We start from the raw sequence: 12332 nt of genomic DNA, 5'->3' as shown, positions 1-12332 counted from the left end.
TTCTTTTTTTTTGTACGTTTTACTATTATACTTTTTCTCTCAACCAGTACTGAAATGTTTTTGCTTGCTTGATGAACAATGCCTGATTTATACTTAGTTGTACACCAGAGTCTCACACGGAGAATAGCCAATTTACAAGCTCACAACGTGTCTACGCTTGTGAACTTAATATAGATCTGCTATTTTTTGTGTGAGATAGGATGTGCAACCAATGATAAATCAGGCTTAAATGCTCATCAGATGTTGGTTTGCCAACTTCTTATTGCAATTCCTTTACAACTGTCTTCATGGTTAGGACCTTGGCTTTAACCCATTCTGACCTGAGATCAGATTCATACGACGTTTCCACTGGACACACACTGGTCTGATGAACCCATTCTGACCTGAGATCAGATTCTAAAAATGTCAGTCGTTCTTCGATTTTTCAAAAAAAGCAGACCTACAAGCTCGTAGCGCGCCACTCGGTGGCGTGCTATGAGCTTGTAGATCTGCTATTTTTCAATAGCTAAAGCATAACATGATGCTAACACCAAAATGGGTTCCCGGGCAGAATGGGTTAATGCTATTGTTTAGAGGATAACTTTCTTTTTTTCCCCAGCTAATGGAGACTTGGAGGCCCTTTGTTATTGTTGTTGTTATTCTATGCTGTTGTAAATTATTAGGTTCATGTTTATTTTGTATGCTTAGACTCGCATGGCGCAAGTTTATAAATCACAGGAATGAATGATGGAGACCATCTTTCAAGCGGTGGTACCTAGTCAAACTACATATCCCAGTTGGCTATTACAGAATGCATGAGGCGTCCGGTAACGGAGCAGTGCAACTTTCTCACACATTGGTGGGCTCATTATCCTAGTCCACGAGGCATGCTGTTATTAGGGTGTGTGTGTCATTTGGTATGCCAGGTCGTCCGCTACCAAGGTAGGGCTCAAAAGGCTAGTTTCACACGCACGGATTGAACATAAACTGAACTTTATTCAAGGATAAGCTCAATTCATGCGTCTGAAATCGGGTCCTAGAGCTCGGTGTGACTCTGAATGGCAGGAAGGAAGCCGTTCAATGACACTTAAATGTTGCTCTTGTTTTATTTCCTCTGTGGCCCACCGTCGCCCTCCAGTCTCCGATGTACCACGTTCAGATGCCTCATATGACTGTCAGCCAGTCTAAACCCTACAGACCAGGTAAAGGTGAGAACAGCTACTAATCTCTGTTCTTCCTGTCTTTCCCTTAAGCCTGATTTACACTTAATTGTACACAGGTGTCACACATCGAAAACGGCAAATCTATAAGCTCACAAAGCGTCACAATGTGACGCAATTGTGAGCTTTACAATTCGATCTTGTATATCTCTGCTGTCAGGAAGAAACAACCTAACTCCAAAAAAATATATATATTATTAAATTTAAAACGATGCAATACTGCCTCATCAAAGTTAGTGTTGTGACTTTATATATTGTCAATTACTTGCATGAGAGGGGGAGAGGTGGTGGAGTTAGCTGTTTTCGCAGACAGTTTAGGGGCCAATTAGAGTTGAGAGTTTTTCTCCGAAGTGCTTTTTAACACTTTTCAAAACGACACACAGACGTAAAGGGTGTCCAATTCAGCACTGATTTATTTAATTCAGCACTGATTTATGATGATTTATGCAAAACAAGACCTCAAAAATGGAGTTACCGTAGTTTGTTTCCTCCCGACAGCAACGATATATTTTCCTTCTCTACTGATCATTCTTGCTCTCTTGCTCATTCTGTCTCTGAAACCTTGTCTCTACCTCTATTCCACTTTTCTTTAACCCATTAAAACCAGGAAAGTATCTGTAATTTTAGATTTTAGCATTAGCTATACATTTTTGAACATTTTTGAAAAAAAGAGTACAAACTGCTGTTTTCGAAGGCATTTGTAGAATCGGCCTCACGGCCGAGCTACACCGGGCATGTGTGCGTTTGACGTAAGCCCACTGCGCGCACAAAGTATGCGTGCGAAATGCCCCGGCTACACCAGATCTGTGGCGCACGGCAGATTTGTGCGGGACCTTCCGGGAGGATAGATACGCGTGCATGGGGGCATACGCACGTACATTTTTTAGAACCGATCCTATTTTTAGAGCACGCATAGGATGGCCCGCGGTATCCGTGCGTCTGGTGTAGCTGGTATCATTGACATATATTGGTCCTATCCAAACGCACTGTACGCACGCAGTAAACGCGCGCAGTAAACACATGCGCGCAAAATTGCCTGGTGTAGCTTGGCCGTCAGGTCTTGACTTAATATGTTACTCTTTTTGCTTCATTAACTCATTTGAACCTGAATGCATCTGTGTCGCCTTATATCTATGAACCACTTTAATCATCATTTTAAACTCTAGGTGTAAAAAGTCTACAAGCTCATAGCATGGCACCGAGTGCTGCACTACGAGCTTGTAGATCAGATTTTGACAAATCGTGAAAACGGGTACACATTTTTTGTATTCTTTCGCAGCAAACATTTTTTTATTCAAACCTTTGCTTCTGGGAGGTCCCTGAAACAACATATTTTGAGATGGGGTCCGTGGCCAATTTCACATATTTTTTGGGGGGGGGGGGGTCGACAACTGAAACATAACGGATGACAGAAAACTGTCCTGATTCAGAATACTTTTGTAGAACTTGGTCTAAGGTCTTAACCCATTTTGGTGTTTTAAACATGATGTTGTAATTTAGCTATTGAAAAATAGCAGATCTAACTTGTAGGTCTGCTATTTTTGAAAAATCGTTAAAATGTGCCTCAAATCTTTCCGAAAATTGTCATGATTTAGAAAACGTTTATTTTATTTTTTATTTCGAGGTCAGGCCTGAATGGGTTAATGGGTCAATGGGTTGAAAGAGTCTTTTTGCTTCCTTAACGTGTCATCATCTCCTGCGTGTGAACTCCAGTGCCCAACATGCCCCAGCAGAGATCAGACCAGCACCATCCCCAAGGAGCTCCCACCATGATGCACCCGGCCTCGGCAGCAGGGCCTCCCATCGTAGCACAGAGCCCTGGTTATTCTACCCAGTACTTCACCTGTAGTCCACAGCAGTTCACCAGTCAGCAACTGGTCCAGCAGATGCCACATTACCAATCACAGGTATTTCAGTTTTTTATATTTTTATAATTATATATATTCTTTTTTTTGCTGCCTACGGAAGCCTTTAACATTGGTCCGGTTCCCATAGCAACGCCCCACCGTTCCAACTATGGGATTGCATACTATATTCTCAGTGCACAGCAGTGGACGGTCATAACTCTTCTTCTAAAAATCGCTGTCCTTGGTGGGTTTTCTGCCATCCACATTTCGGATTTAATTTGCATTTCTGCATTTCTGCATTTCGCAATTCTGGTGGGTGATGAGAGAGTGAACCAGGATTGCGGCCATGTCTAACTCATGCTTTACATATACTGATGCGTGTGTGTGCGTGTGTGTGTGTGTGTGTGTGTGTGTGCGCCTTTAGGCACAGCATGTGTTCAGTCCAGTGATGCAGGGCAGTAGGATGATGGCCCCGCCACAACACGGCCAGCCCGGCCTCGTGTCGTCCTCCACACAACAGTACCCAGAGCAGACACACACCATGTATGGTAGGTCACTGTGTGTGTGTGGATCCTCCTCTGCCGGTACATGTATTTAAATGTGAACATAATGCACATGAATCACCAGCCTTTTCCTTTGCCCTGTTTCACTATGATTCTTATCAGTTCATTTTTTGCAGTCTATTTCCAGTGGCTTTGAGACATTTCCCATGCGGCAGCATCTCAAACGGTCTGCGGTCCTTTATAATTCCACGAGCTTTGCTGACGCAACGATCGTCGTACAGGGCTTCGGTTGGGGGGGGGGGGGGGATCACATCCCCTGATGCGTTCGGCTGTCCAAGAAGCTTTTTTTTTGCAGTCTATTTCCAGTGGCTTTGAGACATGCGTTCGGCTGTCCGCACAACTCTCTGCATTGCTTTGCGGTTGAGGTCTGTGCAGCTGCCATACCAGCCACCTGACGTCTGTCTTATCAGGAGGTTGAGTATCCAGCTGCACAGCCTTGTGTTCAGACCCAGACTCTACAGTTTGCTGCATGTCCAGAAGGCTGAGAAGGCTCACGATATGCACTGCAATGTCAATTTGTACATGACACCACATAATATGGTTAATTTGTACATGACACCACATAATATGGTTAATTTGTACATGACACCACATAATATGGTTAATTTGTACATGACACCACATAATATGGTTAATTTGTACATGACACCACATAATATGGTTAATTTGTACATGACACCACATAATATGGTTCATTGCTTGCCGGATAACCAGTTCAGAAGTGGGTTGCACACATCCAGTTCGTTGCTGGTGCTGGACAAAGAATAACCGTTCAACCCATTTTGGGCGGGAACCACTTTAGGTATTTTAAACATTTTTTATAATTTAGCTATTGAAAAATAGCAGATCTACAAGCTACGAGCTTGTAGATCTGCTATTTTTGAGAAATCGTGAAAATATTTATTTCAGAAAACTGAAAGGATTTAGAATAACGTTTTTAAATGTTGAGCTCAGGCCTAAATGGGTAACAATAAAAGTCCTGCACAACAGCATTGCTCCTAATGTCATAACCGCAAACGACGCTCGTCTGTCCTCTCCAACCCCGTCTCCCTTCTCCCGTCCCAGTGTCTGCAGGGCCGATGCCCCAGCAGTACCAACACCCCAGTGCCACCCTGCACCCCCACCCACAGCACCCGCAGCACCCCCAGCCCTCGGCCACGCCCACAGGCCAAGGTCAGCAGGGCGGGGGGCCGCAGCACGGCGGCCCGCCCAACCACCCGGCCCAGAGCCCCGGCGTGCAGCACCAACAGCACCAACAGGCCGCGGCAGGTGAATACAACACATTCTGACCTGAGATCAGATTCTAAAAAGTGTCTTCTACATCCCGACAGTTTTTCATTCTGACCTGAGATCAGATTTAAAAAAATGTCTTCTACGTCAGTCGCTCTTCGATTTTTCAAAAATAGCAGACCTACAAGCTCGTAGCGTGCCACTCGGTGGCGTGCTATGAGCTTGTAGATCTGCTATTTTTCAATAGCTAAAACACGACATGATGCTAACACCAAAATGGGTTCCCGCCCAGAATGGGTTAACGGAGTTAACGCAGTGGTGGGAAAAGTATCAATACTGCAATATATATATACAGTATATATAGAACTACAAATAAAAAGTCAGGAATTAAAAATGTACTTGAGTAAAAGTACAAATGTTTTGGCATCAAAATGTACTTAAAACCCCATTTTGACCTGAGATCAGATTCTAAAAATGTCTTCTACATCCTGACAGTTTTCTGAAAAAGCCATGTTTCTATGTCAGTCGTTCTTCGATTTTTCAAAAATAGCAGACCTGCAAGCTCGTAGCGCGCCACTCGGTGGCGCGCTACGAGCTTGTATTTTTCAATAGCTAAAGCATAACATAATGCCAAAAGGGGTTCCCGCCCAAAATGTGTTAAAGTACTAAAAGTAAAAGTACTCAATATGCAGAATATGTGCCATTTGAAGTTTTCAAATGTATACAGATCTTTTGAAACTAGCAGAATCTCTACAAGCTTTGTGTGTGTGTGTGTGTGTGTGTGTGTGTGACTGTGTGTGTGGGTGTGTGTGTGTGACTGTGTGTGTGTGTGTGTGTGTGTGTGTGTGTGTGTGTGTGTGTGTGTGTGACTGTGACAGCGGCAGCAGCAGCCCAGGCCCTCCACATGGCCAACCAGCCACAGCAGCAGCAGATGTATTCGGCCCTGGCGCCCACGCCTCCCTCCATGACGCCAGGGCCCAACCCCCAGTCTCCCCAGGCCTCGTTCCCCTCGGCCCAACAGACCGTCTACATCCACCCCCAGCAGGTGCAGCACGGTTACAACCCCAACCACATGGCACATGTGCAGCAGGTGAGAACACCCAGCACTCTGCTGCTTTTCAGCCCCTTTTCATATCATCAAGGCCCATTACTTATTCGGCATTTTAGCCCACGGGCCGTCATTTGATGACGCTGAGCGCTCTCAGACCTCAAGACTTGGAATATTTTGTCATCGTTGGTTGATTTGGACGGTTGATTTTGTCCATATAGGGACCATTTGGTTTCCACGTTCCATATCATTTAGCCGGGAACCACCTGGAATCCCTTCAAGGACCACTGCTCTATGGAACATCTTAAAATGGCAGCGCCATCTTCGCATTAGATTACAAACATCCCCATTGTAAATAATGGTAACATTGCTATGCTAGCTCTTCAGGTTAAAGGGATGGTATGCGTTACGGATGGGGATGAAAGGTTGACTAGTTGGTCGAATGCCTTGTTTTTTGATTGATTGATTGATTTATTAACAGTTTGCAGAATTACAGTACATTTCAAGTACAACTCAATACAAAAACTGTTAGCTGTGAGTGGATGACACCATAAAGCATTACACTTGTTTACAATAGGGCCCACCATTTTCAATTCATCAAAACATTTAGAGACGTACGAATATACACAACTATATAGTCAAAAAGAAATCATCATAGGAGGTAAAAAGGGAAAAGAAACATATACAGTGAGGGGAAACGGGGGTGGGTGGGGGATTCAGATTTTACGGGGGCCAGTTTCGAGTTTGTTTGGAACAGCTGTTGGTTACCATTTTACAGCTAATGGTAGGCCATTGGTGATAGAAATATGTAAGCTCCTCTGCAATTGATGATCTACTCGTGGAGTATGAGATAAGGTGCCAGGACTTGGATTCGACCACAAGTCCTCACAAGGAGCATGTGGTTAGTGTACTAACTGGTTGAGTCCACCAGGCACCCAAGTGACAGTGATCAGCCTGAATGTGAAGCCAGTTTTGATCCAGATCCATTACCTGGTTTTGAACCAGATCTTTGCCGTTTTTGGTTTACTTTAAAATACCACGGTAAAATAATATCATCACATTGCTATAGGCTAATCGACTCCAAGCTGATACGAGTAGAAATCTATTGTTTGTGTCAGAATATAACGGTATGCATTGTAGACAGTGGAAGATGAGATGAGGAGAGAGAAGGGAGGAAGGAGACAGATGAAGGAGCATAAAGGGCAGCTGATTGAAGATCCACATAAACAAGAGAGAAAGGATAAATTGATGCAGAAGCAGAGCAGTAGTCGAGTGATGGAGAGAAGACACAAGAAAAAGACAAAGAAAGGAGAAGGTAAATGCCCCCCATGAAGTCATGTGGCAGCCACAGGGGGTGCCCCTCACTTCACAGAGGGTGTGGGGGGATACTGACTTCTAGCCTGGTGCACTGCTACTACTGTAACTCATGTTGAATATTTCACCAGGAGGACAAAGCAGGAATATTTAGTATAGTTTGTTTCACTGTATTTCGTCAACGAGAACAATACAGAACATAGTAATGATTTTTTTCCTTCCCTTCCCTATGCACCTTGGCCATCGTCAAGGTGTCATAGACTCTTCTCCACTCGGCTCCCAATCTGTGGAAAATGCCTAAATTGTACATTTGCAGGACCTTGATGGCAACAGCTTTTACTAATTGGTTTTAAGCTGTAGTGTGTGTGTGTGTGTGTGTGTGTGTGTGTGTGTGTGTGTGCGCGCGCGCACCTGAGCTTTGAAGCTTTGTTGTGTTTGACCACTTACAGTAAGCCCTATTTTCTACTTTTGCTTTCTTTTATTTGTTTATTTTGTTATTCTATTTATTGTAATACTTTCTCGTACGATGGTGTTGTGTGAAAAAAGAGAATGATTTACTCCTGGAATCACAGGCCTCCGCCAGGGGAACAATGGCCACATGATTTGAGGCATTTTGTTAAAAACGAGCCACTCCTGCAAACTTTGGAAGCCAATTAGCCCATCATAATGAAATGTGAAAAATCGGGCAGATTCGTCTTGATCACGATTGTAGAGATTATGTTTACCGATCGCTATGTTTGAACAAAATATGTAGGAGTAATATAAAAACAAATGTTTAGCAAATATCAGCCTCCTGGTAACGATATAACAGGCTGATGTGAGTTATTTTTATTTACTTGGATCCAAGGAGTATGCGTGCTAAGTTTCACAGCGTTCAGTCCAACGGTGCTGGAGATTAGCTGCTCCCAGACGGACGAACAGACGGAAGCATAAGATTAGAAAACCTAAGTCTCGGCCATGCCTTCCAGAGACACTAACCAATCAACAAGCTCACAGCACGTTGTGTTTTTTTTTTGTTTTTTTTCACCTATAGCGAATGACATGCCAAAAAAACATTTTACTGTTGTGGTTGAAACGTATAAACGTGTTGGTAATTGCAAGAAAGCCAAGAGACACTAGAGGGCATTCTTGACTTGGTAAAAGGATTGTTTGAGCTGGGTCGGCCATGTGGCTTCACCTGTTAATGGCATTGTTGAGATATGTGTGTATGTATTCTGTAGCCAGGATGTCTGTGTGGTGAAATGTCAGCTAGGTCACTTACTGACTTTGATGTCATTCTTTAATCCCCTTCTCTTTTTTTCCTCCTAATCCAAGTCTGATTGGCTGTCGCTCTCTTGCACACTCCAATATCCACGTGTTCCCTCTCTCTCTCGCCCCCTCCAGGCCCATATGCAGTCTGGTTTAGTGCAATCTCACCATGCGGCCCCCCAACATCCCCCAATGATGTTGATGGCTACCCAGGGGCCTCCAGGGGGTCCCCAGCCCCCCATGCAACAGACGGCCCTCAACCCCATCCCAGTCTCTTCCACCACACACTTCTCCTACCTGGCACACCCACAAGGTACATTACTTTGACCAAACCAGCACACTTTGTTACACCGTGACAAATTGAGCATTATGTTTCATTATTAATTTGATTGGCTCAGCAGCTAATCAAATGAACTTATGAACTATTGAATGCGATGCGAGAGTGCGGTCTAAGAGCCACACACAGCTGCAGTTAGGTTCTTAATTAAGGACGCATTCTGAAATGGCACACTGTGCAATGCAAACTAATAGGCGAGTGTGCTCCGGTGCATTATGCAAAGGGAAGAATGACTTCTGTCCGTGACAATAACCAATCCTGCAGTTTGAGTTCTGTACACACGCACACATAGAGCAAACTATGTTTTTACTTCTCCTAATTTGAATCAACTTGCGTTAATGAAATCTGTGCATCGATTTAAAAAAAAATGAAATAATGCCCTAGCCAACACCAACTCGCTGCCCTCCACACCCTCCTGTCTAGCAGCATCAGGGTCTGGAGCTCTACAGTGTTTAGCTAAGCTGTCTCACCACAGTGCAACTACATTAGGGCTGTGAACCTTTGGGTGTCCCACAATTCGATTCCGATTCTTGGGGTCATGATTCAATCCAAAAACGATTATTTTATAATTCAAAAGCTTTTTTTTTTTCCAGATTCAAAACGATTCTCTATTCAAAATGATTCTCGATTCAATACATAGGATTTCATCACAATCTACTCCAGTCTTGAACTGAAGTGACACCCCTAAACTACATGCACTATTGAATGGGAAACACTTTTAAAGGTGCTTACGTTTCCAGTTTAAATCTGCAAGTCTATTGGCATTGCTATTGAAAATGCCATTCTACCGGTAGAGGCCACTCCTTAATGGAGTCCACATAGCAGCCTACAAGCAGAGACGTTGAAATTAAATTGCATGTTTTCACTTTAGCTGAAATAGGAATCGGACCTTTGATGCCATGAAGGTTATTCTAGTTGGATGTGTTCACCCAGACATCACTGCTGTTTTATTCTCCAGTAATCTGATCGTAGGACAACCACAGCACTTGTTTTTCTCACACAGAGTACGGGTCTTTTCAGATCCACTTGGATATTACACATGATAAACAGACCGTGGACCTGAGATGATAGAACTGAACATAATAGAACACAGAACCGTACCCATACGGGTGTCGGGCATTGTCAGGTATTTTTGGTTTGGGTAGACTAGTGAAGACAAAAAAGATGCAAAGCAATTTAAGCATTTCAAAAGAGAATACAACCATTCTTGCAAAAATAATATTTCACTTATAAACTCAAAAATTGCTCCAACACACAATCCGTGCATGCTTTCTGTACAGCACAGTTGTACAGTTGTACGATTGTACAATGAGTAGTGAAAATAGCCTATAATCTACAAGCCCACAACACATGGACCATTGCGACGCCCCATATAATGACATGCCCGAAATAGGGACGTCACGTTGAAAGCGGTTTAAACGAAATGGTATTTTTTCTTCCCCTTTTCTCCACCGGCAGTGCAAGCCCACCATCAGCAGCAGCTGTAAAAGGGCAGCGCTGGTGAGCGGAAGGACCCACTCTATCTCATGCTTCTCTACCAGAACCTCCACGACCACATGATGAAGATACCCCCCCCTTACTCCTCCCCTATTGTCATACACACAAGACATGCGACCACATCATCTTTTCTGACCCCCCCTCCCCCCTCCTCCATCAATCCATCCCCCTCCCCTCCACTTCCCTCCTCTCCTCTTCCAGACCAGGCAATAAGAGAATGTTAACAGACTGATGCAGTGACATGTTTATAACAGGCTAGCGTTCTAATATTAACACAGATGACTGCCCTTATTCTGCCCCCCCCCCCCCCCCCCCACACACACACACACACACACACACACACACACACACACACACACAGAGAGATAATACATACATGCATAACATGATAGAGTACACACACACACACACACACACCACTTCAGGGGATCCGTAACAGCACCACGAGTCAGCTTGCCAATTAAGAGGCATGAAAGAGTGAGGAAATTATTGTGAGTGAAGAAGAGAGAAAAAAACTGGAACTTGTATTTTGTCTGCACCTTGTTATGGAAAAAAAAAAGAATTCTTCCAAGTTTTAGACAGTATTAACCTTACTGTTTAACTATTGCTGCTGCTGCTATGTGCTGCGTTTGTTTCCAAACTACACAACAGGTTTCTAACCAAACTAAAAACAAAAGTGACGAGAAGCTTCCTGTGAATTAACAAACACAACATTTTGGCAGCCAGAGGACAGGAGTAAAAAAAACATTATTTATGAAACTGATGGCTGAGGTGATCAGATCCCAATTCTCACCTGACCATTGTGTAACTTTTAAGTTAAAAAAAAAAGAAGAAACTTTTACTTTGTAGATAATATAAATAATTTAAAAAATGAGAAAAAAAAATTAAAAACAATAAAAAAGTTTTAAAAACTGGACAACTGCGTGCATCTGTCATTCTTGAAATGGGTCACCGCACAAGCATCCATCCGGATTGTGTTGCTGTGAGGAACATTTTCATCAATTATGAGTTGTCACTAGATGACCTAGATGGCCCTCCAGGTCTTTACCCTAACCTTAACCAACGCCTATAATTATTAACCATACTAACAATGCCTAACCTTACCTTAAAATGTTCATAAAACCCATGTCAAACATAACTAAATTTAACTAAACCATCTCTAAACTTAATGTGGGACATCTCTCCTTTTTTTGGCTGGCCATCTAGTCATGCTCCTCAATTATGGTGGTGACCAGATTGTTACACACGCACACACACACACACACACACACACATATATATATATTATCATGCACTTGCATGAAGCCAATGAGAGTTGATGTGAGTTGGGTGGGTACACCATGTATTTATACCATGTGCATATGAGGTGTAGTACACCATGTATTTATACCATGTGCATATGAGGTGTGGTAAAATTGAGGTGGTGCTGAACATACCGGTAAACCTAACTTATTTGAACAAGGAAGACCTTTGTAGTGGTATCATGCAACATCTTATTTTATTGAAGTCCTCCTACATGTCTGGTTCGCTGGCAGCCTGGAGGACTGGGTTAGAACTAGTTGCTATAGAAATGAGGACCACAGTACAGTCTGGAGGACTGGGTTAGAACTAGTTGCTATAGAAATGAGGACCACAGTACAGTCTGGAGGACTGGGTTAGAACTAGTTGCTATAGAAATGAGGACCACAGTACAGTCTGGAGGACTGGGTTAGAACTAGTTGCTATAGAAATGAGGACCACAGTACAGTCTGGAGGACTGGGTTAGAACTAGTTGCTATAGAAATGAGGACCACAGTACAGTCTGGAGGACTGGGTTAGAACTAGTTGTCCTGGAGGACTGGGTTAGAACTAGTTGTCCTGGAGGACTGGGTTAGAACTAGTTGCTATAGAAATGATGACCACAGTACGGCCTGGAGGACTGGGGTAGAACTAGTTGTCCTGGAGGACTGGGTTAAGGCTCATACATAGTCTGGATTTTCGGTGGTGGGGTGACCACCGAACTACAACATGACGTCACGAGCCGCGGTGAAGAGCAAACCACCTCCACCG

At 43.5% G+C, this 12332-nt stretch overlaps 1 protein-coding gene across 11 annotated transcripts in view; it reads left to right on the top strand.

Annotated features, from left to right (window-relative positions):
- The window catches only part of atxn2 (ataxin 2), a 32272-nt gene extending 20830 nt beyond the window's left edge, over positions 1–11442 (top strand). For 8 of the 11 annotated variants that reach the window (XM_080766674.1, XM_080766682.1, XM_080766673.1 and 5 more), the window contains 7 exons: positions 1118–1187; positions 2913–3106; positions 3471–3594; positions 4675–4878; positions 5718–5929; positions 8585–8762; positions 10245–11442. In XM_080766674.1, coding sequence (XP_080622800.1) covers positions 1118–1187; positions 2913–3106; positions 3471–3594; positions 4675–4878; positions 5718–5929; positions 8585–8762; positions 10245–10273 — 1011 coding nt within the window. In that variant the 3' untranslated portion in view covers positions 10274–11442. The remainder of the gene's footprint in view (positions 1–1117; positions 1188–2912; positions 3107–3470; positions 3595–4674; positions 4879–5717; positions 5930–8584; positions 8763–10244) is intronic. The other 3 variants (XM_080766678.1, XM_080766679.1, XM_080766675.1) reach the window with 1 other exon arrangement.
- The last annotated feature ends 890 nt before the right edge of the window (positions 11443–12332 follow it).

Source organism: Protomyctophum bolini, assembly GCF_963924005.1.
Source record: "Protomyctophum bolini genome assembly, chromosome: 6".
In the NCBI taxonomy this organism is placed as follows: domain Eukaryota; kingdom Metazoa; phylum Chordata; class Actinopteri; order Myctophiformes; family Myctophidae; genus Protomyctophum; species Protomyctophum bolini.
This window is presented reverse-complemented; position numbering and strand designations above follow the sequence as displayed.